The 27,455-nt window shown below is 38.4% G+C and overlaps 1 protein-coding gene across 1 annotated transcript; it reads left to right on the top strand.

The window, feature by feature from the left end:
* Positions 1–25,908, top strand: FEM1C (fem-1 homolog C). The gene is made up of 3 exons (XM_020892550.2): positions 1–347; positions 1,209–1,941; positions 21,304–25,908. The coding sequence occupies exons 2-3, from the start codon at positions 1,398–1,400 to the stop codon at positions 22,611–22,613; spliced, it is 1,854 nt and encodes a 617-aa protein (XP_020748209.2). The 5' UTR covers positions 1–347; positions 1,209–1,397; the 3' UTR covers positions 22,614–25,908.
* The last annotated feature ends 1,547 nt before the right edge of the window (positions 25,909–27,455 follow it).

Below are 27,455 nucleotides of genomic sequence, written 5' to 3'. Positions count from 1 at the left end.
GTTGCTCGCAGCGGCCGCCGCCTTCCCCCGGCCCAATGGCTAGGCTGCCGCGTCAATGATGTGAAGCCGTGCTCTGGCTTGTCCGGCCCCCGGCCCTCAGCCCCATTACACCATCCGCCGCGGCAGCCGCTGCAGCCTCTGCCACCCGCGCAGCCTGGGAGGGCGGGAGGTGGCTCGGCGTGGCGGGGCGGGGCGAGCGGCGCGGCCGGATTCATTCCTGTGGGGCGCGGGGCATGGCGGAGCGGGGCGGCCGCAGGCGGAGCGGGGCGGCCCGGACGGCGGCGCGGACAACGGTTTCACTTTGAAGGGACGGCCGGCGGCGGCGGGGAGGACTAGCCCCCGGGCAGGTAGTGGCGGCGGCGGCTGCGGTGGCCTGGCGGAGCCCAGGCTGCGGCCTGAGGGACCTGAGGGGAGGCCTGGGCGGGAAGGGGAAGGAGGGCGCCCCCAGCCGCGGAATGCGGGAGGCGGGCTGGAGGCCCCGGGCTGGGCGGCCCGCCCGGAGCGGGTCGAGGAGCTTGAGGGGTGGGGGGAGACTGCCTGTGTCTGGAAATGGTACAGGTGAAGGTTATGTAGGGGCGATCGTGGTTTGGGGAACTTAAGGATCCCTTGGAGGGGAGGATCAAAACGGGGCGAATGAAGTTAGCTCAAAGGCAGCCGGATTTCCTGAGTCTCGAGTAGTTTTAAAGGGAGGAAAACCTTTCGGGTGAGGGTTTTGGCGTTAGCTGGCCGCAGTTTGTTGGGTCCGACCTTTTTTTTGTTCCTTCTTGAAAGCCCTCCAGGCGACAACAGGGCCTTCCAGCCGCGCGCCCTTGGCCCGCTCTGCTCTGCAGATGTGAGAAAGGGAAACATTTCTGCACCCGCGCCTCCTGCCTCGGTCGGTTGTACTCTCCCTGGGCGTGTGCAGAGCAAAAACTAGAACAAAGCTTGGCTGCTTAGGAGGCGAGAAAACCGGTTGCCTGTCGTGTTTAGATTTACCGTATATAGAGAAGAGACTGCTTCCCACCAAAACATTTGGGTCTCTGTGTATCTTTTTGTATTCTCCTTTCCCACCTTTTTCGGGGCCGGGGGCGGGGGGGCGGGTGCGGAGTAGTGCCTAAAGAAAGTATGGCTCCCTTTCTCAGGAGTAGAAATTAAGAAAACCTACTGTTTTCGCCTTTACCTGTGGAAAATTCAAAACTGCTACTTTTTTTTTTTTCTCCTTTTTCTAGTTGGGTGCTCTGGTTGTCGGATGTTGGAAGGCAGTAGACAGAACGTACTCTGCGTGGTTTTATATCCATTCTGGGATGCAGTGATTAACACTGAACTTTGGTTCCTCTAACTCTTGCCTGGGTCGATAGAGTTAAGCTGCAGGTTTGCTTCGAAGGATAAATAAAGCACAGCCTCTCAACCGGACATAAATGGATCTAAAGACAGCAGTATTTAACGCAGCTCGAGATGGCAAACTCCGGCTTCTCACCAAATTGTTGGCAAGCAAATCCAAAGAGGAGGTTTCCTCCTTGATCTCTGAAAAAACAAATGGGGCCACGCCACTCTTGATGGCCGCCAGGTATGGGCATCTTGACATGGTGGAATTCCTCCTAGAGCAGTGCAGTGCCTCCATAGAAGTCGGGGGCTCTGTCAATTTTGATGGGGAAACCATTGAGGGGGCTCCGCCTTTGTGGGCCGCTTCTGCAGCAGGACATCTGAAGGTGGTTCAGTCTTTGTTAAATCACGGAGCGTCTGTCAACAACACGACTTTAACCAATTCAACGCCTCTTCGAGCTGCCTGTTTCGATGGCCATTTGGAAATAGTCAAGTACCTGGTAGAACACAAAGCTGATTTGGAAGTGTCAAACCGGCATGGGCATACGTGCTTGATGATCTCATGTTACAAAGGACACAAAGAGATTGCTCAGTATTTACTTGAAAAGGGGGCCGATGTCAATAGGAAAAGTGTTAAAGGTGAGTTCATCTTCATTTTTTTTAAGTGTTTGCCACTTATTTTCAGGAAGTGTGATGCATAATTTTAAGCAGTGGTGTTGAGTAAGCCAACATTGACAGACCTGTTTTGATTAGGTGTCCATTCCTAAAAAAGACCTCTATCACTGTGTTAAGCAGCATTTTCTCTTTTTATTTGGAGTGACTTCCAGTTCTTGAAAAGTGGGTTCCCCAAAGTTTAGAGCATGTTAGTGGCAGTTGATCTGAGCCATTAGACTTGTGTTTCCTTAAGAATATACTTTGATGTGATGCATTATTCTAGGTTTTATTTTTTTAGAACACCCTTGGAGTAGAAACTACTATATTTAGTGAGTCATTGTTTTGTTTATCTTAGGTAGGCATTTCATTTGTTATTCCATCAGAGAAGACCAGGCCATACTACTTGGAAGGATTAATATCATTGAAAAGGAGAAAATCTGTTTCCTTATTCCCTACTTACTGTGTGGCCAATAGAAAATCCTTTCATTAAATATAGCAAGAGGGAAGGCAGATTTTTTTAAATTGCTACAGTGCTGAGAGCAAAACAAGGACTAGCTTAAGCAGATGTGGATTTGTTGACTAGCAACAGTGTAAATATCTTTGTCCAGAAGAGGAGCTCAGGTTTATGATTGTATATACTTTTTTAGGATATTTATTTAACTGTTAAAAACAACTGCTATGATAGTATAATATTGATACTTAACATTATTTTCCTTACACATGTTTGTTTTTATACAAAGGAAAGTAATTCACTGTCTAATATTAAAAAACTATAAAATTTAAAGGAGCATACATACATGATAAAAAAGAATCATACAATACAAATGGGTTTATAGTGTTTGCTATGAAAAGTAAGTCTTACTACCTTTCATTTCTAGACCTCCAACCATTATTTACAGTGTTTCGTGTGTCCTCAAGATAGTCTGTGCAAATACAAGTATATTTGTCTGTATATCTCTCTTCCTTCTTTGTTACTTGGTATATACTGTTCTTTCTTTTCTTTTTTAAATTTATCTTGGATATCATTCAACTCCACACACATAACTACCTCATTCTGTTTCATGGCTACACAGTGTTTCATTGTATGAGTGTGCATAATTTATCTAGTCCCTGTTGATGGGCAGTTAGGTCACATCCAGAATAAACAGTGCTGCTATGAATATTCTTGAACAAATGTGTGTCTTTGCACACTTCTGTGAAAACAGCTCTATTGCAAATACCTATCAGTGGATTTGCAAAATTAAAGTGCATGCTCGCTTGTCATTGTGTTAGTGACTGATTGCCTCTCAGAGCAGCTCAACCTCAAAATTACGGGGCTCTACAAAGTTACTGGAGATATTTACTGAAGTCAGTATAATCTTTTTTAAAAAGATATGTCATAAAAATGATACAGCCTCATTGTGATTTTTAAATAATTTTTTTTCCCAAGCAAGTATAAAAATCTCACAGAATTCCAGCACTTAGAGATAATCCTCCCAAAGATACTGAATTTTGCATTTAGATATATGTATGCAATTTTATTTTATATGCTCTTCTGTACCTATTTTTTTAGCTTAATGTTATCCTTAATGTCATTAATTATAGCTCTTTAATTTCAATAGCTGCTTACTCTTCTGCTGATGGAGTTTTACATTGCTTTGCTTCTGGCTTCTCACTATAAGAAATGTTTCTGTAAACATTCTTTCTTGTAAATTCATTGTTCCTGATTATCTTTGAGGTAGGTATTGAGTCAAAGGACAGCATGACTTTTTTTTTTTTCTGAAACAGTCACCATTCTTTTAAAGAATGATTGTTTTGAAAGAACAAATTATGCTTAATTGGCCATGTTAGTATTGGGAATGCTTTGAAATCATACCTAGAAGAGAATGGGTTAAAGGATATGGCTGCATGTTAGGCTTGTTGAATTTTTAGTTTGTTTTGGCTTTTTATTCATCAACCTAATGATGTACAGATTGTTGGTAAACTCATGTATTTAAATCAATTTGGAGCATATTTTAAACTCATGTCACTGGAGGGATGAATACTGGTACTATTTCCCTTCTGTTTTTCGAAATTTTTTATAATTTTAAAGATATAATGTTTGGGAGAACTGTACTGTAAATAGCCCATATTTTAGTGAGCATTTCTCCTTAGTAAACTGAACAACATTTAACTTGATTACCTTTGGTATTTAAGAAGACTGTTCCTTTAAGCACAATTCATCATACAGATTTGTACTTGAAGATGTATATGCTCCCTCTTGGCTAATTCTAGAGTTTTTTTAAATATACTTTTTTTTAAAGTACATGTAATTTTTTAATACCAAAAATTGTATTATATAGTTTTAATTTTATATACACATATATAGAAACAAACATATGTATTGTTATACATATATATAATATATCATTTTGTGTGCAGTATTTGAATTTTTGTATGGTGCCTTTAAATTTGACAGTGAGTCTTAATTAATGAATTTTGGGCGCAGATTAAAGTACATTTGTACCTCCCCCACTCTGATCCTGAAGTTTCCATTCTTTGATAATTACTCTCTCATCTACTATTCAGAGTTTTTCATTTTTTAATTTTATGGGTTTGGGGTAATAGAAAAACAGGAACCAGTTGAAACTGAGGCAGAAACACTGTACAAGGATCTGGTAGAACATCAAGAAAGGATTTTTTTCCCCCACGTTTTTTATCCTCTTCCAAAAAATGGGAAAAACTGATAAGACTAGGGGTAAAATAATTTCTTAGGAAATTTTATTTTATATTTCAGCTGTTGGAAATTGTTCTGGAGAAAGAAAATGCCAGTAGATTATGCTTGGTCTGCTAAAATGTAAAATTCATGTGACTTCTACCTTCCATTACTTTTTAACAGGCAGTTGGTATTTGAATATATTAGTTAGCCTCTTTCCATTACTTTTTAACAGGCTGTTGACGTTTTGAACATGTTTTAACCTAAGGTGGAATTGATTCATTAATTGAGAGTATTTATTGAGTTCCTTGAGTGTGCCAGGCTGTTAGGAAAGAAATGGCAACACATTCCAGTATTCTTAAACGGAAAATCCCATGGACAGAGGAGCCTGGTGGGCTACAGTCCGTGGGGTTGCAAGAGTCGGACATGACTTAGCGACTAAACCACCACCCTGGAAAATCCCATGGACAGAGGAGCCTGGTGGGCTACAGTCCATGGGGTTGCAAGAGTCGGACATGACTTAGCGACTAAACCACCAGCTTACAAAGATGAGTAAGACGAGATTCAGGCCTTGATTCCCTGCTCTTGAGGAGCTCATGGTTTGATTGGAGAGACAGGTTCATAAGCAGATACTTAAACCACAATATGGTAAGTGCAACAGTAGTGTTTTTTTGTCTTAGATTTTTGGAAATACTTTATCCCCAGCTAACTCATTATCTGAGGGGACAGTGGGTTCCCATGGCATTCAAAAAGAGGAGAAAAACTGAGATATTCTAAGTGCTTCTCCACTTTAACACAGCAGTTGATTTTTGAGACAGGAAAGTTGGTTGCTGTTTAAACAGAGTCCCTAAATGAGAAGTGATTAGACAAGCCCATCTTAGAGCCATCCACATTTATCTCAGTACTTTATAGTTATAGTCATTTTTTACTTAAATTGGTCCTTTTTTATTTGAGTTTTTTGTTTCTGTTTTTTTGTTCTGTTTTTATTTGAGGTTTTTTTTTGTTTGTTTTCAAATGCCAAAAACAAACAAAAGGCTTAAAGTAGGACTTTGCAGATCTATGGAAAACTTAAGTCCTTAATTCAGCTGGAAATTGAGCAGCTGAAAGTGATTGAGTGCTAGAGACCTATAGAATGGCTCTGAGTTGGAATTGGGGAGACTAGCCCCAGAGGACACACTATCCTTAGGCATGGGTTGATCACTTTTAATTATCCAGGGTAATTAAATAAATTGGTAATCAGATAATTCCTGTGCATTTTCTGTCAGCAAGGTATTGTGTCAAGACATTGTGGAAGCTTTGAAACGATAGAGCACATCACATATGTTCCCTGTTAAAGGAATAGTATAAATTCATTCTGTAGGATTTTGGAAGAGTAAACTGACTGGAAAGGCTTCATGGAGAAGTTACCTGGGCTTTAAAAGGATTGCTGGAGTTCAGGTCTGCAGAAGGGATTTGATTCAGTTTTTAAGCTTTAAGGAATGACATAAGGAAAGGCGCATTGAGAAATATGCTTGGAGGGTACAGAAATTGGAAAGTAGGCATATTTGGACCAGTGGGCACTCAGGGCTAAATTTTATAGGACATAGACTTCCAGGTAAAGGACTTTGATTTTATTCTTTATGCATTTGTAAGCCGATGAATGTTTCCAATAAGGAATGACTGAGTTTTTTTTTTTCAAAGAGAACCCTATCTTACAACATTCTAATTCTATTACATTGTGAGCTCTTTGAGGTTAGAGACCTGGTGTTTGTATCCATGTGTTAGAAAGAGAAATCCCAACCACAATGGGCATTTGGTCAATAAGCTTGTTGACTGAATGTGTTGCATTTAAGAGAGGAAAGCTCTTTGATGTCAAGGACTGTGTTTTCTAGTCATTTTAGTACAGAAATACATACATGAAGACATTGGGACAGTGATTGTGAAAAATAAGTGGTACAGGTGGAACTCTATAGCAGTTCAGAAAACAGAATTCATGTAGGCTCGTAAGTATAGACTAGGTTGGTGAAAAAGTAATTTTGGCTTCAGCCCATGAATTTTAAATCATTATAACTAGGTTCAAACACATCTTTATTAATCAAAATAGGAGCCATTACAATCAACACATTTTTGCCAACAAGTTTGTTTATTCCTGTAGCATAAAAATTTGTGCTTCAGGATTCAGTGAACTCTTGGAAAGCATTTTCTGCCTCCTGCTGGTTGTGGAAGCATTTTTCCTGCAAAAAGTTGTGGTGATGCTTGAAGACATGGTAGTCAATTGGTCAGGTGAATATGGCAGATGAGACAAAACTAAGTAGCCCAGTTTGTTCAACTTTTGAAGCGTGGTTGTGTGACGTGCTGTTGAGCGTTGTTGTGGGGAAGAATTGGGCCCATTCTGTTGACCAGTGCCAGCTGCAGGCATCACAGTTTTCTATGCATCTCATCATTTGCTGAGCATACTTCTCAGATGTAATGGTTTCACCAGGATTCAGAAAGCTGTAGTGGATCAGATGGGCAGCAGACCACCAAACAGTGACCATGACTTTTTTGGGGTGCAAGTTTTGATTTGGAAAGTGCTTTGGGGCTTCTTCGTCCAGCCACAAGTCTGGCCATCACTAGTTTCTTACAATATCCACTTTTCACTGCATGTCACAGTCCAATCGAGAAATGGTTCATTGTTGTTGCATAGATTAAGAGAAGACAACACTTGAAAATGCAGCATTTGTGATTTTTGGTCAGCTCATAAGGTATCTGCTCATCAAACTTTTTCACCTTTCCATTTGCTTCTAATGCCGAATGACCATAGAAGGGCCAACGCTGAGTTCTTCGGCAACTTCTCGTGTAGTTTTAAGAGGATCAGCTTTGATGATCCTCTCAGTTGGTCATTGTCAACTTCCAGTGGCCAGCCACTACACTCCTCATCTTCAAGGCTCTTGTCTCCTTTGCAAAATTTCTTGAACCACCACTGCACTGTATGTTCATTAGCAGTTCCTGGGCCAAATGCATTGTTGATGTTGCAAGTTGTCTCCACTGCTTTATGACCCATTTTGAACTCAAATAAGAAAATTGCTTGAATTTGCTTTTTGTCTAACATCATTTCCCTAGTCTAAAATAAACAGCAAGTAATAAGTCATTAGCAAAAAACATAAAGTGAGAAATGCACATTAAAATGATGTATAACATAACCACATTTATTTAAGAATGTATTCCAGTATCAAATGGCAAAGTTCAACTGGACATTTTCTAACTTAGGTGCAAGTGGAGAAAGCAGAAGAATACTTTAAACTGCTATGTACTATCATCTTGCTTCAACATTTATCCACATTTGCCAGTGTATGTTAAAAAATACATTTCCTTCATCCACGTATTTTGTTATCTACAGTAGTTTAAAGCAAACCCTAGGCATTGTTTCTCTCCCACAGTATAGGCAATTTTAGGTATAGATGTATTTCAATCAAGATGAATTTTTTTTTAAGATCTTTTTTTTTTGTTACTCACTGTAAATCCAAAAAGAATACATAAAAGAAAATCTCCACTGTAAATTAAGAATGGTTGGAAATAAGGTAATGGACAAAGATAATGACTTGCCATGTAAATAGGTTATTTGTATACTTCAGGACTTAAGTCCTGATAGCTCAGTTGGTAAAGAATCCGCCTGCAATGCAGGAGACCCCAGTTCGATTCCTGGGTTGGGAAGATCCCCTGGAGAAGGGAAAGGCTACCCACTCCACTACTATTCTGGCCTGGAGAATTCCATGGACTGTATAGTCCATGGAGTCATAAAGGAGTCAGACATGACTAAGTGACTTTCACTCTACTCCACTCAGGACTTAAGGGTGTTGGAAGCTGAAATTCTCTTTCTCTTTGAGAACTCTAGCTCAGGTCTTAGTTACCTCAGAATACACCTACTAGCAGAGAAGAGTAAAAGAGAGGGATTTAAAATTTTCTACTTGTAGCATTCTGCATTTATTTTGATTTAATAATAACATTTAATAGTTGAATTTGTTAATTTTTTTTTTTTTGGCCACACCACACAGCATGTGAGATCTTAGTTCCCCAACCAAGGATTGGACCTAAGGAGTCTTAACCATCGGACCACCAGGGAGGTCCCAAATTCATTTAACGTTTTAATCACAGATGAGGTTACTCCGGCAAGCTGTTTCTTGTTCACTCCTTTCCTTCCTGAATCCCCTGGCACACTTTTTCTGTGTCCTCAGGGAGACTTGGCATCCTAGTCGGGGAGGCTAAGCTGTAGATGGTGTGTCAGTTGAGTGCAGTAGGAAGCTATCCATCGTGTTCCTCTGTCCCTGGAGATGAGGTTGGGAGCTGTGCTCCTTTAATATCCTAAAGGGTTCCTCTCTACCCCTTCCCACCTGCTCCCTTAACACATGTTGCTGCTGTTGATTAGTTGCTAAGTTATGTCTGATTTGTGACCCCATGAACTGTAGCCCGCCAGGCTCCTCTGTCCATGGAATTTCCCAGGCAAGAATACTGAAGTGGGTTGCCATTTCCTTCTCCAGGGGATTTTCCCAACCCAGGGATCAAATTCATGTCTCCTTACCAATTAGCTATTGGTATAAATAGCTAATACCAGGAATAAATACAGGGATAAAATGCTTGAAATCAGTATTTTTATGTAGTTGAGCTATACACCTCCCTCCCAGTCTTCATAGGTAGACCTCCTTTAAAGACTCAGCTTGGTCCCAGCTGCAGGGTTGAAAAATGGATGCCAAAAGCACAGTAGGCTAAAGAGGAGGGATGAGAACTGTTTTTGTGCATTTCCAGATGAATCTATTACAATAGAAGACCTTTTAATTGCTGCTTTTATCAGTCAAAACTTATACTTTACTAGAGACACACTTTGGTTTTAAAACCGCTTTGACACATAACTCACATACCATTCACCCATTTAAAGGGTGCACAATCGCTGATTTTTAGCATGGTCATAGATTTGTGCAGCCATCACCACAATTTTTCATCCCCCCCCCCCCCCCCCCCCCCCAGAGACCCCTTACCCATTAGTAATCACTCCCATTCTCCCCTTCACTCCATTCTCACCCCCAGGTGCACTAGTTTTAGGCAACCACTAATATTTCTGTCTTTGTAAATTTGCCTGCTCTGCACATTTCTGGTAAGTGGAATCATACTATGTAGTCTTTTGCAGCTTTCACTTAGCGTAGTGTTTTCAAGACACCCATTTTGCAGCATCAGTGCTTTTTATTGCTGAATAATCCATTCTGTACATACACTGCATTTATCCTCATCACTTAATGGGCATTTGGGTTGTTTCTACTTTTTGGCTATTATGAATAATGCTGCTATGAATATTTGTGCACAAATTCTTCTGTGGATATATATTTCTCATTTCCCTCAGGCATATATGTAGGAATAGAATTTTGGGGTCATATGGTAACTATTTTTTTAAGGAACTGCCAAACTGGGTCTTTCAAAGTGGCTGCATTCCTATCAACACTGAAGACGGGTTCTAATTTTTCCATACCTTTACAAACATGTTATTACTCTTTTTTAAAATAATAAGTTTTTATCTATTTTTGGTTGCACTGGGTCTTTGTTGTTGCTCACGAGCTTGCTTTCGTTTTGGCAAGTAGGGGCTACTCTGTGGTTGCAGTTCGAGGCCTTTTCATTGCAGTGGCTTCTCTCATTGCGGAGCTCAGGCTCTTGGGTGCATGGGCTTCAGTAGTTGCAGCTCGTGGGATTAGTTGCTCTGCAGCATGTGGAATCTTCCTGGACCAGGGATCGAACCCATGTCCCTTGTGTTGGCAGGCAGATTCTTAACCACTGTACCACCAGGGAAGTCCCCCTTCTTTTTTAACATAGTTTTCTTAGTGGCTGTGAAATGGTGTCTCATTGCGGTTTTGATTTCTTTTTCTCCAGTGGTTAATGATGTTGAGCATCTTCTCATGTGCTTATTGGTCATTTGTATATCTTCTTTAGAGAAATGTCTTCTTATCCTTTGCATGTTTTAAAATTGGGTAATTTATCTTTTTATTACTGAGTTGTAAGAGTAATTTACAACTCTTGTTGGAGTTGTAACATCACCGACTCGATGGACGTGAGTTGGCATCATCAATTGGAGTTGGCATCACCAACTAGATGGACATGAGTTTGAGTAAGCTCGGGGTACCTTTCACAATTGAGCATAAATTCCTATCTCTCTTGAGCCTGCTATCAAAAATTACAAGTCTCTTTTAAGTTATCACCATTTAGGACTGACACTTCACACCAGTCTTCTTGAGGAATACCATCATACTTTAATGCGTGAGCACTTACCCCAGTCTCCTTCCCATAGTAGCCATCTCCAAAATAGCCCAGTGAACATGGCTAGTTTTTTCCTTCATGTTTTTTAAAGCACTGTTTCTGTGTTATTATGCAGTTGAAAACTAGTGTATTTGGATGATTACTATTTTAAGTTTCTTTGGAAATAACTTAACACTTAATGTATCACCAGTTTGATTTTATAGAAATGTCCATATAATAAACACATCTTTTGAGAAATCATAAAAAATTTGCCATTATGAATTCAGTACCAGAAATTTTATTTTTCTCCAGAAATTTATTTTTTAATCAGGCATTGAGAATTGTATAATAAGGTATTGGTGACCCTTGAACAACATGGGTTCAAGCTGCAGGGGCCCATTTATATATGAATTATTTTCAATAATAGCTATAATACACACTGAGGATGAGGAACCATGGATACCAAGGCTGTCTGTAAGTTGTCTACACTTGAATTTTCCACTGCATAGAGTGTTAGTGTCCCTAATCCCCGAGTTATTCAAGGGTCAGCTGCTCTTAATCTTTTTTGTTTAACTGAAGGTAAATTCATTAAATTTTAATGCTAAATATCCTTTATTTCACTTTTTAGAAAAGATAGGTATTTTTAATTAATTAACTTTTGGCTGTGCTGGGTCTCATTGCTGCCCACGAGCGTTCTCTGGCTGTGGCAAGTGGAGGCTCCTCCCCAGTTGCGGCGCACGGGCTCCTCTCGTGGCAGAAGAGGGACTCTGGGGCTTGCAGGCTTCCGTAGCCGCGGCGCTCGGGCTCAGCAGTTGTGGCTCATGGGCTTAGTTGCCCTGTGGCTGTCACGAGGGATCTTAGTTTCCAGACCAGGGATCCAACCCATGTCCCCTGCATTGATAGGTGGATTCTAGGAGGCACGTAACCCAGGGAAAATGCCCGAGTTGAATCTTCAGTAGTACCTGGCAAATAATATTGTGCATTAAAAGTTGAAATCAGTGAAGTTTCCTAGCAAGAGTTAGATGTGATCTTACTGGATCTTTGGCATATGTAGTTTAGCACAGACTACTCACAAGGCCATGGTAACTTGATTTTAAAATTCAGCTTGTTATATTTTTTCATGGGACCTTCCATTTATAGTGTATCTAATTCTTGAATGAAAGAACAAAGGAAAATAATATGCAGTAAATATAACAGACTATTATATACATATATCATTTTATAAAGTACTTATATGTTGAAAATCGACTTATCCCAGAAACGGGAACATAAATATACATGTCCTGAAAGAAAATAAAGTTTGTGAACAGACATGGGAAAATATTCTGTATACCTAGGTATAGAGGTAGTATAATTACAGTTAATTCCAGTGCTAGAAGGAATACCGTAGAAGCATGCTTTTGAAGGAATTTATAATTCTTTTGAATTATAAAGAGTCAAAAGAATCTTTTGAAAGATTTAATGACTCCTTTGGAAGTGAATTAAAGATGTCTCTTAAGCTGTCACACATTTCTGGTTCTAAGGTAGGAATTAATTATTATATCATTTGTTTATTGAATTATACTTCATGTACAATAAAATCCATCCTTTTCAGTATATAGTTCTCTAAGTTTTGATGAACATAAGCAGTAATTTAACCACCACTACAATATAGATGGAATGAAAAATTCCTGTATTGCCCCTTTGCATTCTCTCCGCGCCCACCCTCTGGCAATTACTGGTCCCTTATCTGTCCTTACAGTTTTTTAGGCATTAGTTTTAATAGTGAAAATTCTGAAGCAATGCAAATGTCCATCAGCAAAGTGTTTATGCAAATTGTGACATGCCTACTTCCTTGAATTGTAACCAAAAAGCCTGTAAGAGTGATCAGTTAGATAGTTTCTATGTAGTTCATGTAAACTGTGTACATGGAACATGACAGAATGACTCAGATGTAGGTGAAAAGCAGGAAACAGTTGTATATTTTCTGATTACAGCTTTATAAAAATATACTATGTAAAAAGACTTGGAGACATGACATAGTTGCTTTAAGATTATGCTTTTCGGACTTCCCTGGTGGCACATTGGATTAGAATCTGCTTGCCAATGCAGGGGACATAGGTTCAGTCCCTGGTCCAGGAAGGTTTCACAGGCAGAGCAGTTAATCCGGTGGACCACGACTTCTGAATCTGCTGCAACTCCGCATGCCCTGGAGCCTGTACTCTGCAATGAGAAGCGGCGGCAGGGAGAAGCCCGCACACTGCATCAAAGAGCGGCCACAGCGCAGCCAAGAGCGGCCCCGGCTTGTGGCAGCTGGAGAAAACTCATGCAAAGCAACGAAGACCCCGTGAAGCCAGAAATGAATAAATAAAACTAGGCGTTTGTTTTGTTTTGGATTTTGGTGGGATTTTTTTTTTAACCTGTTTTCTAAACTTTTAAGTAATGAACTAGGCTATAATTTGAAAAATTTTTTAGAGCTTCCAGGGGCAGGGGCATGAAAGTATGGTGGTTATATACTTGTTAGAATAAAGACCATATCCTCCTGCTAAGATTTTACTTTTCTTTTTTTTTTAAAGATTTTACTTTTTAAAGTTATTTTGTCCTTATTTGAAATCATGTTTTGTGATATCAAGTGTTAAAAATTTAAGAATCTACCTTAGCTTTGATACTGTGCTAACTGCTCTCTGGGACATAAAGGAAATATAGGCTCTGTGTACTTTTAGGAATAGGCCATTTAGGTAAGAAAACCTATTTGTGAGGCCAGAACATATTATGTTACTTCCCTTGTGGCTCAGAAAAGAAACAATCTGGTTGCAATATGGGAGACTTGGGTTCAATCCCTGCGTCAGGAAGATCCCTGGGAGAAGGGAATGCCTGCCCCCTCCAGTATTCTTGCCTGGAGAACTCAAAGGCGAACACAGCTGAGAACTAGTACAGCAACAGCATGTTATGTGGGCTTCTCCGGTGGCCAGGGTGAAGAGCCCACCTGCGAGCGCAGGAGATGTGTGTTTGATCCTGGGTCGGGAAGATCCCCTGGAGAAGGAAGTGTCAGCCCACTCCAGTATTCTTGGCCTGGGAAATCCCATGGACAGAGGCGCCTGGGGTCACAGAGAGGCGGAGACGACTCAGTGCCTCAACAACAGCAGCAGCAGCAACATACTGTGCAATGTAGTACATGAGGTGTTAGATATGAGTGCTCATCAGGATGAGTGAGACACTCATCCACCAGACGTTCTCAAAATGGTAAATTAATATAGTGTAACCGAGAAAGCCTCTTTGAACAGCTAAAATCTGTTGAAACATGGCAGAAGAGAAGTTAAAAAAGTAAAGAAGCAGGAGTATAATACAGCAAAATTAAGAGGCATGGAGGGGAAAGTTAGCAGGACTGTTTGTGGGGCTGGAAGAGGTAACTTAGAGTGATGGGAAGGCTAAGCAGCTTCTCTGCCTTGTGTGTAGCAGGTATTGATAATGGCTTTTGGGTCAGAGTAGGTGCTGGCAAACTGTGCCCCAGAGGTCAGATTCTGCCCACCACCTGTTTTTGTACTGCCTGAGAACTAACATACGGTTTTTGTAATTTTTTAGTGGTTGAAAAAAATCAAAATAATATTTCAGGACCCAAAAGCTGTATTTTGGCATCCATAAATCAAGTTTTGTTGGATAACGGCCGTTCTGTTAATTTAACCAATTGCTTGTGGATGCTTTTTGTTATGTGGTAGAGATGACTGATTACAACAAAGACCTTATGGCCTGCAGAACCTTGAATACCACCTAGTCCTTTACAGAGCAAGTTCGTGGCTCCTGCGCTAGGTACGCAGAGCAGTGTTCATACTGGAGGTGACGAGGAGTGTGAAGCTGGTAGCGTAGGCAGATACTTCTCTCTTCAAAAATCTGTTTCCCATAGTGTTTGTTCTCATGTGTGTTTCCACTACCAAGATTAAGCTTTACTTCACATAACATGCCTTCTAAAACTAGATTTCTGCTTTGTTGCTTTCTTACCCTCTCACAGATAATGATTTGAGAATCAGTGCTGCAGAACTTTTAAATCTTAAAGATTTTCAGCTGTTTCCTTAGAGGAAGCATAAAAGCTTTTGAGCTGGAAAGTAATGTGATTGGTAGAAGTTTTGTTATGAGGTTTGTTTTTATTAGAAATAACTTATTCACAGGAGTATAGTATGACTAGCATTTAAAATACCACCTTAGATATGTGCAGTACATTGAAATGGCAAATGGGAGGCATGGATTTTGATTTTAATACTAATTCCTCTGGTTTCTATTTGTAGAACAAATTTATCTTCTCTAGTTTGCATAGTTACTAGTATAAGATTACAGGAAGGCAATAGGTAATAAAATTACTGGTACCTTTTTTCTTCATTTATATCTGCTTTTTATTTTTCACTTCTAGTTTGTCTAGGCTTACTTTACTTTTTCCCCTATAACTTCTTGAGATGGAAACTTGGCTGTTTTTTCAGAAAGTCTTTCTTTTTTATATCATCCAGCTAAAAATATTTTCTACTATCCTTTGGGATTCCTCCTTTGACCCATGTACTATTTAGAAGTATATTTTTAAATTTCAAGTATGTGGAGATTTTTCTAGGGTTTTATTTTTTTCTAATTTTTGGCTGTGCTGGGTCTTTGCTGCTGCACACGGGCTTTCTCTAGTTGAGGCAAGCTGGCGCCACTCCAGTGCATGGGCTTCTCACCCATCAGCTTCTTCTGTTGCGGCTCCCAGGCTCTTGAGCAAAGGCTCCGTAGGGGTGGTGCACAGGTTTAATTGGCTTGTGGCATGTGGAATCTCCTGGACCAGGGGTTGAACCTGTGTCCCCCTGCATTTGCAGGTGGATTCTTAACCACTGGACCACCAGGGAAGTTCCGTTTGTTTTTAATCTGACTTGTATTGTGAACTTAAAACATATTCAGTGGTTTCAGTCCCTTGACATTTATGTGAGTCTCATTTTATGGCCTAGAATGTGGTCAATATTTATATATGCTCCAAGTATCCTTTCCAAAAAAAAAAAAATGAAACTGTAGTGTTCATTATTCTAAGTCAAGTGTGCCTTAAGAAGCATCACTACAAACAAAGCTAGTGGAGGTGATGGAATTCCAGTTGAGCTATTTCAAATAAAAAAGTGCTGCACTCAATATGCTAGCAAATTTGGAAAACAGCAGTAGCCACAGGACCGGAGAAGGTCAGTTTTCATTCCAGTCCCAAAGAAAGGCAATATCAAAGAATGCGCAAACTACCGCACAATTGCACTCATCTCACATGCTAGCAAAGTAATGCTCAAAATTCTCCAAGCCAAGCTTCAACAGTATGTGAACTGTGAACTTCCAGATGTTCAAGCTGGATTTAGAAAAGGCAGAGAAACCAGAGATCAAATTGCCAACATCCGCTGGATCATCAAAAAAGCAAGAGAGTTCCAGAAAAACACCTATTTCTGCTTTATTGACTGTGCCAAAGCCTTTGACTGTGTGGACCACAACAAATTGTGGAGAATTCTGAAAGAGATGGGAATACCAGGCCACCTGACCTGCCTCCTACGAAATCTGTACGCAGGTCAGAAGCAACAGTTAGAACTGGACATGGAACAACATACTGGTTTCAAATAGGAAAAGGAGTACGTCAAGGCTGTATATTCTTACCCTGCTTATTTAACTTATATGCAGAGTACATCATGAGAAACGCTGGGCTGGATGAAGCAAAAGCTGCCATCAGGATTGCTGGGAGAAATATCAATAACCTCAGATAGGCAGATGATACCACTCTTATGGCAGAATGTGAAGCAGAACTAAAGAGCCTCTTGATGAAAGTGAAAGAGGAGAGTGAAAAAAGTTGGCTTAAAACTCAACATTCAGAAAACTTAAGATCATGGCATCCAGTCCCATCACTTCATGGCAAATAGATGGGGAAACAGTGAGAGACTTTATTTTTTTAGGCTCCAAAATCACTGCAGATGGTGACTGCAGCCATGAAATTAAAAGATGCTTGCTCCTTGGAAGCCAAAAGTTATGACCAACCTAGACAGCATATTAAAAAGCAGAGACATACTTTGCCAACAAAGGTCTGTCTAGTCAGAACTTTGGTTTTTTCAGTAGTCATGTATGGATGTAAGAGTTGGACTATAAAGAAAGCTGAGCACTGAAGAATTGATGCTTTTGAACTGTGGTGTTGAAGAAGACTCTTGAGAGTCCCTTATTAAGGGAAATCAGTCCTGAATGTTCACTGGAAGGACTGATGCTGAAGCTGAAACTCCAATACTTTGGCTACTTGATGCAAAGAACTGACTCATTGGAAAAGACCCTGATGCTGGGAAAGATTGAAGGCAGGAGGAGAAGGGGACGACAGAGGATGAGATGGCTGGATGGCATCACCAACTCAATGGACATGAGTTTGAGTAAACTCTGGGAGTTGGTGATGGACAGGGAGGCCTGGCGTGCTGCAGTCCATGGGGTCACAAAGAGTCGGATATGACTGAGCAACTGAACTGAACTGATAGTGTTTATTTAATTTTCTGTATCCTTACTGGTTTTGGTCTTCTATACTGAGAAAGGTGTGTTGAAATGTATTATGAGTGAATTTATCTGATTTTCTTTGTAGTTCTGTTGATTTTTGCTTTATTTTGCTGTGTTTTAAATGAAAACAAACTTAGAATTATATGTTTATGTTTTGAATTTTATATTATTATAAAATGTTTCTTTATCTCTAAACATGCATTTTGTTTTAAAGTCTACTTAATCTGATATTTTAATATCAGACAGCTTTCTCATGGTTAGTTTTTGCATAAGATATATATATTTTTTTCATCATTTTACATCAGCCTTTTTCTCTTCTTACATTTAAGGTATTTCTCATGTAAGCAGCATGTAGTTGAGTTTTATGTGTTTGTATTTTTAGTCTGATAGTTTTTGTATTTTAATGGCATATTTTGTTTGTTGTATTTAATATAACTACTTATTCATTTGAGTTTTAATCTCCTAGCTACTTAGAACTAATTTTTATTTGTCCTACCTGTCTTGTAGTCTTTGTTTCTATTGTCATTTGGATTAGTTTTCATTTTTTCCATTTTTTTCTGTATTGTAGGATACGTAGTAATTATCTGCATGTATGCCCTCTATTATTTTAATGGTTCTTCTAGATAGTACTACTTTGACTTATTAAAGGCTAACATAAATTACTAATTTTACCCTTTTCTAAGCAATGCAGAAATCTTAGAATACTTTAGCTTGTTACCATCATTACTTGTATGCTATTTGTGTCAAGCATTTTTCTTCTATACAGGTCTCAAACCCTGTTATAATGTTTAAAGTAAATATTTATTTAGATATCTCACAAATAAGTTGGCATTTATTTTCCTTTACTGCTTTAAGGCTTCTTTTGTTCTAATTAGAACTTTGCTGTCAATCTAATTGTTGTTCTTTTGCTGGTCATTTCTACCTATTCTTTTAAGAATTTTCTCTTTGTCCCTAGTATTCAGCAGTTTTGCTGTAGTGTCTCGGTGTAAGTTTCTTTTTTATCTAGCCTTCTTGTTTGTAAAACTTTTTAAATTTGTGGCTTAATGGTTGATCAGCTTCAGAAAATTCTCAGACTTTATCTCTGTAAATATTGCCTTGCCTTGGGCCCTTTTTTCTTCCTCTAGAATTCTGGTTTTAAGTATATTAATCCTTCTGACATTATTTCGTCTATCACAGTCTCCTGCTTTTTTATCCTTTTACTTTCACGCGTCTTTCTGTGTGTTTTCATCTGACTTATTTTCTAGTTCACTGATTGTCTAGTCAGGTGTGTGTAGTCTACTCTTAAAGCCACCCATTGAGTTTTTCAGTTCTAGAATGTTCATTATCTAGGTCCTCTGTTGGGCTTTTCTCTTAGCGCTTATTTCTCTCGGTTTTTGTGTGTGGCTCCTGGTTTTCTTTTCTGTCCATTATGTTTGATTAGATACCAGGCATTATAGATGAAGAATATGTATATAAATAATTTGAACCTAGTGTGATAATTGCTTCATCTAAATAGTATTTGTATTTGCTTCTGGCTTTTGATTACATATGCCAGCAGTCCTGGATTACTTTAATTCCATATCAAGATGATTTTAATTTCCATTTCAGTTCCTGTGATGACGGGTTTATTTGCGCTTCGTCTTACCTCCTAGAGAGCAGCCCCACAGGACTGTACCCTGAGGTGTAGAGGGATTTCTTAATGGGCTCTGGACTTTAGTTTTCTCCTCTAACCCTGCAAGATCAAAAGCTCTGCTCAGTTTTTCAGCTGCCTCTTCCACAATCAGTAGAGGTCGTTGGGGGAAATTTCCCCAAATTCTGGACTTAACTAATTTTTTTTATTCTCCTGGATGTTGTCTCCATGTGAGCCCTTACCTGCTGTCGCACGGATTTTTTAAAATGCACTTCTCAGCTTTTCTGCTTCTTAGTGGGAGGAGATCCTGTTACCTCTGCCGTTACTAGATGTGAGTCTTGTAGTCCTTTAAAAAAAAACAAAAAACTTCTTTTCAGCATATGGTGTGTTCAAAATATATGTATATTCTGCATTTTTCCAATACAGCAATTCAGTTAATTAAAAGACTGCCTTTTGCTGCATTTTTATTCTTGATTTTATTACTATGAATGGAGAAGAATGCCATCTAAGCTGTCACTTTATTATACTCTATTTCTTAGAGAAAAAAGAAGTATTATGGATCCTAATTCAAGAGATTTTTAAACAATATGCTTAGTAGTAGTCATGTTTAACTGAAACTATTTTGAGCAAATAAACAGGAGTAGTCAGAAGTTCTGGGCTCTTGAGTGCTTGGTTACTGTACACGTTGCTAAAACCTTCAATCAGACTGTGAAATGCTGAGTCAGAATAAATACACAGATGTTGTCAATGTAATCCCTGTAGATACAGAAGACAAAGAAGCAGGATACATTTGTGAAGAGATTAAAGTCCTATTATAACTTGTGCTTGTTTGAATTTTAGTTGTAGATTTGTTATGTGAAGGATTCAGGTTTAAACCACTTTCTACATATCCTGTACCTGGGGTTCCTATGGCCACCCCCACGTTTGGAGTTAACACACAGTCGTACTCATGGCTAAGATTTATTACAGTGATGTAATAAGGACATAAATCTGGATCATGAGAGGAAAGGCACAGGGGGGTCTAGGGGACTCTTGTGCAGGCTTGTTTATGCTCTGTCCTTCTTGTGAGAGGTTCTCCTAGCAATGTAAATGTATGCGTGTCATGTTCCTGCCCAGGGACTCCCATTTGATTGATTAGACACTCAGTGCCCAAGTTTTTATTGGGTGCTTGTTACTTAGGCATCCTCTGCTGAGCACATATTCAAAATTCCAGACTCCCGGAAGGAAAGCAGGTAGTCTGCATGAATTCACCCTTATCATTTAGGGAAACTTGTATCTTGGAACTGTTTACCAAACAGCATTCCAGATGCCGGCCAAGGGCCATCCTTGCAAGCAGGTCTTTCTAAGAATAGCTGTCTCAGCCAGCTAGGTTAGCTCTTTTCCACACACATGCCTAAAATGATTCACTGTTGAAATTTTCTGTAAACACTATGTAAATGCCAAAGATCTGCATGATAATTTCTGTTTTGACCATAAGTAGAATGTTTATCATTAAACTTAGGTAGCTAAGAATAACTTGAGTGGTTATTATGTCTTAGTATGTTCCATCCATACAGGGCTTTTTATTAATGTGCCAGTGCCTGTTGTCAGTTTTAATCCATGTGTGGGAAGAATCGGACAGTATTAGAACATTTAGTACATCTAAAAAGAATGTTTAAAAAATTAAATTACAGTGGGAAGTAATTCATTATGAAAGGACACTTCAGATGTCTCCTTTTAAAGTTCATATTCAACCACCCACATGTTCTTTAGATTTCAGTGGATTTGTTTTTCTTATGGGAGTTTTTTGAAGAAAGTACTTTGTTACCAGTAGTTTTGACTAAAGCTGAAGTTCACTTGGCAATCTGGAAATACTGAAAAAATAACTTCTCACTCTTAGAATCAAATTGAAGAATCTTAGATACTTATAGACTAGATTTCTTGTTTATAAATGTGGAATCTGACTCAGAAAGTTACGTGACTGTCAGCAAAACTGCACAGCTGGTTAATTTCATTAGTTTTTAGTTGTAGAATATACACTTGAAATCATTATCAAAAAATACCAAAAGGGCCATGGCCTAATTTTGAATTTCATTTAGTGACTTGAATATCTTTTCATGCCTAATTTGGTCATTTCATTTATTCAAAGAACTTAACCAATATTATTTTTCCCTTGCTGTGTGTCAGATGTTAATTTTAGGTGCTGGGGATCTTTTTTCCTTATTTGGAAGCAAATTAAAGTATGTCCCATTGAGGGTGGCTTGGAGCTGCCTACTTTTCTTTAGATTTTAAAGTACATTTATGTATTACATTGTATCTTGGTTCCTCAAAATATGTTATTTCTTTTTTCCTTCTCCTTAAGGTAATACTGCATTGCATGATTGTGCAGAGTCTGGAAGTTTGGACATTATGAAGATGCTTCTTATGTATTGTGCCAAGATGGAAAAGGATGGTTATGGAATGACTCCCCTTCTCTCTGCAAGTGTGACTGGTCACACAAATATTGTGGATTTTCTGACTCACCATGCACAGACCAGCAAGACAGAACGGATCAATGCACTAGAGCTCCTGGGAGCTACATTTGTAGACAAAAAAAGAGACCTTCTTGGGGCTTTGAAATACTGGAAAAAGGCAATGAACATGAGGTACAGTGATAGGACTAATATCATTAGCAAACCGGTACCACAGACACTAATAATGGCTTATGATTATGCCAAGGAGGTAAACAGTGCAGAAGAGCTAGAAGGTCTTATTGCTGATCCTGATGAGATGAGAATGCAGGCACTATTAATTAGAGAACGTATTCTCGGTCCTTCTCATCCTGACACCTCTTACTATATTAGATATAGAGGTGCTGTCTATGCAGACTCCGGAAATTTCAAACGATGCATCAACCTATGGAAGTATGCTTTGGATATGCAGCAGAACAATTTGGACCCTCTCAGCCCAATGACCGCCAGCAGCCTATTATCTTTTGCAGAACTGTTCTCTTTCATGCTGCAGGATAGGGCTAAAGGCCTGCTGGGCACCACTGTTACCTTTGATGATCTTATGGGCATACTGTGCAAAAGTGTCCTTGAAATAGAGCGAGCTATCAAACAAACTCAGTGTCCAGCTGACCCATTACAGTTAAATAAGGCTCTTTCCATCATTTTGCACTTGATTTGCTTATTAGAAAAAGTTCCTTGTACTCTAGAACAGGACCATTTCAAAAAGCAGACTATATACAGGTTTCTTAAGCTGCATCCAAGGGGAAAGAATAACTTCAGCCCTCTTCATCTGGCTGTGGACAAGAATACTACCTGTGTAGGGCGGTACCCTGTTTGTAAATTTCCATCTCTGCAAGTTACTGCAATACTGATAGAGTGTGGTGCTGATGTGAATGTCAGAGACTCCGATGACAACAGTCCCCTCCATATCGCTGCTCTGAACAACCACCCAGACATCATGAATCTCCTTATTAAATCAGGTGCACATTTTGACGCCACAAACTTGCACAAACAAACTGCTAGTGACTTGCTGGACGAGAAGGAAATAGCCAAGAGTTTGATCCAGCCTATAAACCACACCACGCTGCAGTGTCTTGCTGCCCGTGTCATAGTGACTCATAGAGTGTACTATAAAGGGCACATCCCGGAAAAGCTGGAGGCCTTCGTTTCACTTCACAGATGATGTTTGACTGTTAAGGCACGAATTGGTCACAGTTGTTGCATAAATGAGCACTCTTGTGATAACACCAGCATTCATTTAGCTTGAGTCCATTGTGCTCTCATTGGCTAAAGTGCTGTAAGCATCAAATTTACAGGATTGGTTTCCCAGTATTTAATATAAATATACCATATAATATATTGTTTGTGAATTACTGAGAAATGAAATGTCATATTCAACTTCTGAAATTGTCTGCCAAAGGCTTATCCATTCTGGTTTTGTTTGCGTTGGGTGTTTGGGACAGAATTAACCATTTTTCAGTGGTGTCTTTATACTTTTCTGATTTGTGAATTTTATACAATTGAAGGTCTTTTTTCCTGCTGCTTCCCTCTTTTCTCCAAACTTCTCTCCTGTTTCCACTTTATTTTTAACTTAACCATTTCTACTTAGCAATTTTTCTCCCCTCATGGACCCATGTTAAATTGTATAAACTTTATGGACTTGTTACCATTTGCAGTTTACCATAAGTGCTTTATCTTCTCTATGCACGGGCTTCAACTTGACTGTTGTATGTTAGCATATTTCTATGCAGCAGTTGGTCAGCTTCAACTCTGAAACACTGTTAGATATGTTACAAAGTTCATTTTATGAAAGTACTCTTGTAGCATGACAATTTGTAGAGCTACAGGTTAGCTACCAGAGCTTGAGCTTTTTTGTTGTTTTTTTCTTTACATCTGAGATTTCTTTTTCTAATCCACTGAAATTATTGTGTGCTAAATTTGGGGAGCAAATCTATTCTAACTCATTAACCCGGTTGAGATCTAGGTCTGTCATCTTAATGTATCATGCAGTAAGAGGACTCTTCATAAAGAAACCCACCTTTCATGCCAGCATCGTCCTGCTTGTGCTGATGGTGTGATTAAGTGTAGAGAGTTTGCTTACATTTAACCTCAGAGTTTATCACACAGCTTAATGAGTCACACTGAAATACTCAATAATTGAACTGCAAATCACTTTTAGTTACTAAAAGAGCTGAAGCATGTCAGTGGCATGATGCTTGCCAAGCCAGACCTAGGCATCTAGGATAATTAAGGTATTTTAGTATGCAATTTACTGCCATAGTATCAAAGGTCAGTAACAGTGCTCTTTCTTTCTTCAAGCTTAAGTATGCCTTTGACAATGATGTGCATGGATTACTTCGGTCTCAATATTTGTCACCATAATTAAACACAAGGTTGCAGTGCTTCCTGTTCCTTTGCTGAAAATTAACTTTTCTTTCTTTTTTTTCTTCCTTTCTTCCCCTTGCTTCCTCCCTTCTTTCTTTCTTTCTTTCTTTCTTTTTTTAACAGCTTTGCTAATGCCACAGAAAGGGCTCTTTTAACTTAAGAAAAAATAAGTGAAAAGTACTAAAAAAGTTCAGGTAATTATCATTCAGCACTTTATTGTTACTCAGAATAAAATTTATGATGGCATATTTGCCTTGCCAATGTCTTAATGAAATTGTTCTGAATAAAAAGCTCCTTATTGGTTTGAGAAAAACTCAATTTACCTGTGAGTTTAATGAGCTGGATCACTTGGGTTTTTGTGTTGACATTTTATTCTGAGGGTGGATGTAGTGGTATTAAGAGTTGTCATTGCAAACAGTCATGTTAGGTTTATTTCATCTTTACTCAGTAAAAAACTTGTAATGAAGAATCGTAAATAAATAAAGCTTTAGACTCACTTTCTGGTTAAAAAATTGAAGTTTAATTTTTTAAAAGAGATACCCTTACTCATTTTACTAGGTTGTACATTTCATTTCACCATTGAAAAAAGTGGTTTGGATATAAATGGTTACTCTCCAAACTTTTGATGAGGAGATTTGCATATCGTGTTTACTGTGGGCAAATTTGATGAAATATTTGAACTGCCGCCATATGTTATGACTAATTTGTGATTTAGAGAAATATTCTGGAAATATCAGACATCAATTTTTGAAGTCATTTGCCCTGTGGTATAAGAACTATATATGCATAAACTACTTTTTTTTAAAAAATGAAAACTTTAAGTATAGTAAATTTGCATTAGTTAATCTCAATAATTTACAGGTGAAAGGTGAGCAATTTTAAGTGGGTTAATAGTCTTTTGGGGGATGGGGTAGGAGGACTTTACATGCTTTTATAGTAAGACACATCTCACACTACTTTATAGGTGAATTTGAATTGTGCAACTTGAGTATAAAACAAGGATTTGTTTACATAGCATTTTCCCACCGCTGACTATAGATAACTTAGAATTATTCCTCAGTCTTGATAACTGAAATGCATTATTTCAATTAGGGTACAATTCTATTTGCCATCTCCCCAAATGCTGTTAGGAGCTCTTGAAAAATCAGTTAGTTTAAAAGGTCAAAATTATCCATTTTAAAGGAAGTTGTTTCATAAATGTGACCTCAGACACTGTTTAAGGCCTTTGTCAGAAAGTAATCTCAAAATTATGAGGCTGAATTTTTAAAAAACTTAACATTTGTGTTATTTTTTAAACCCTCAGATGAGTAACTTAATACTTAATGAACTAATTTTATTCTCTACTGTACACTGTAGCATGGTAATGTTGACTGGAGCTAATGTATACATTGATGATATTTCCATGAAAGTTCTCAGTTATGGCCTGATGAATTTTAGATGTTCCACTCTTGATCGTTTCTGTAAAAGAAAAGAAGTGGTAATTTTACTCAGATTAGATACCAGTCTACTTTATAAAGACAAATGGATTATAGATTTTAAAAATAGTCCTTTTCTTCCCATTAATTGGACAGGGACATAAGCCTACATCAGCAAAAGGTAATTTGGTGGCCAGGATGATTTTGCAGTTAAGTGATTGCTCATTTGTAAAATGACTACCTTAAGGTATAGTGTTTTCAAGACCCCCATCTACTGTGACTTGGGAAAACTGTTTAGGTTATATTTGAAAAAGTAGGTTTTTAAAATCATATAGCCCAGCAGAAACCTTAGGTTGAATTTTACAGGTGTAATAATCCTTGTAATTTTCCCAGAATTGTGGGGCCTGGATGAAATAATAACCATATTCTTGTGCATTGTAACAGCAGTTTTACTGCTTGGACCTTTAGCCATTTTAGAGTTAGATACTAAGGAAAGTAAAATTGTTGTCATGGTTTCTCCCACCCCATATCACTAAACAACTAGTTCCCCTGCCCTTTTGTCAATTCCCATTGTGTGTTCTTCCAAAAAGTACTGTATTCTGGTGCCAGCCAATAAATTGTCACACAATGGAAAATTATATTCATTGTAAGGTTTAATAAAATGAAATTTGCACCAAATACTAGTGTATTATTATTAACTCAATACTTGATTGATATTATCTTAGTGAACTCCTGTCTCAAAAACACCCACTGGTAATGTATAGTTAGAACTCATGAGATAGCATTTATTATTATACTTCTGTGTGAAAAACAGGGATGATTTTTCTAATTTTTTTTTTCATTTGTAACCACAGAAACTAAAGATACAGTAAGATTTTTGTTGTGAGATGAATGGGAGAGGGACTGCTTTTACCTCTTGTTTTTTAACTAAAGTCAGTTTTTTAACTGAGTTTAAGATTAAGTATCAGAAGTATGTCATAAATATATTACTATAAATTTAAGTTTTATAAACTTATTTGCATCACTTCTATAAAAATCTTAAGTAGTCATTATCTTTTCCTTATGTGTAAGTTCCCCCATATAAAAAGTTTTCATAGATTCAGAAAATGCATACTTTCTAAACTCCAGGCATAAATTATAATCTTCAGTTGTGGGCTTTCCTCTTGAAAATTTGAATTTGTTATATTTTGAATATATTATTGAAAATTTGAATTTATGCGTAACAGATGTGGATATGTCTTTGTCTTCATTGCGACAGGACTCTTCAGAGTCAGTACTCTTTACCCTTGGTCACACGGTCGTTCTCAACTACAGCCAGAGACGCTTATAAGGAAGTCTTACCAGACTTACAAGGATAAGCGTATTTGTAAGGGTTTGAACCAAAGAAAAGTTATTATATCCTTTTTTCCCTCCATCTCTGCACTTTGTCAGAAACTTCTTTGTTGAGTAATATTGGGATTGTGGGAGAACTGTGAAGTTACTGGTTTCTGTGTGCCATGTCATCTTACATTCTATTATAAGGCTCTTTAAATATATTTTTCCTAAAATTAATTCAGTTTTTAAATAATTATCTCAATTTAGTTTCTTAATATGTCTGATTTGAAAAATAAAAATACGGTTCCATGCCTTTAAAAAATTGAAAATTTTAACTTTAAAAAGAAATACACTTCAGACATATGTTTCCATTAAAGGATTTAATTTAGTCCCACTAAAAGAAATTGTGCGCTTATCAATCATCATATTTTGGTGTAAGTCAAGGAGTGGAGTGGTATAAAGTACTTGACATCACCAAAAATATGAAGAAAAGATCATTTTCCTGGTGGCTCAGATGGTAAAGAATCTGCCTGCAATGCAGACCTGGGTTCAGTCCCTGGGTCAGGAAGATCCCCTGGAGAAGGGAATGACACCCACTCCAGTCTTCTTGCCTGGAGAATCCTATGGACAGAGGAGCCTGGTGGGCTACAGTCCACAGGGTTGCAGAGTCAGACATGACTGAGGGACTTAAAAACAAAGCCCCAGTAAAACAATTTGAATGTATTTTGTTGTAAGTCAAGGAATGGGATGGTATAAGATATTTGACATTGCCAAAAATATGAATAAAAGGTGTTATGGTCTATCGCTGAAAAATTACTTAACAGAACTTCCCAGTAATGTCTTTTCTAAAGTGAGGTCTACTTGATTTATTTTAGACATTCGAGCCTTATTATTAATTTATTTTTTCCTTT

Source organism: Odocoileus virginianus, unplaced genomic scaffold (assembly GCF_023699985.2).
Source record: "Odocoileus virginianus isolate 20LAN1187 ecotype Illinois unplaced genomic scaffold, Ovbor_1.2 Unplaced_Scaffold_3, whole genome shotgun sequence".
In the NCBI taxonomy this organism is placed as follows: Eukaryota; Metazoa; Chordata; class Mammalia; order Artiodactyla; family Cervidae; genus Odocoileus; species Odocoileus virginianus.
Note: the sequence above shows the minus strand (reverse complement) of the source record. Positions and strands in the feature narration are given on the sequence as shown.

Coding starts and splice junctions, on each gene's coding strand:
- FEM1C (XM_020892550.2), top strand. CDS start 1,398: ATGGATCTAAAGACAGCAGTATTTAACGCAGCTCGAGATGGCAAACTC. Junction 1,942..21,303: donor CAATAGGAAAAGTGTTAAAG/GTGAGTTCATCT, acceptor CTTCTCCTTAAG/GTAATACTGCATTGCATGAT.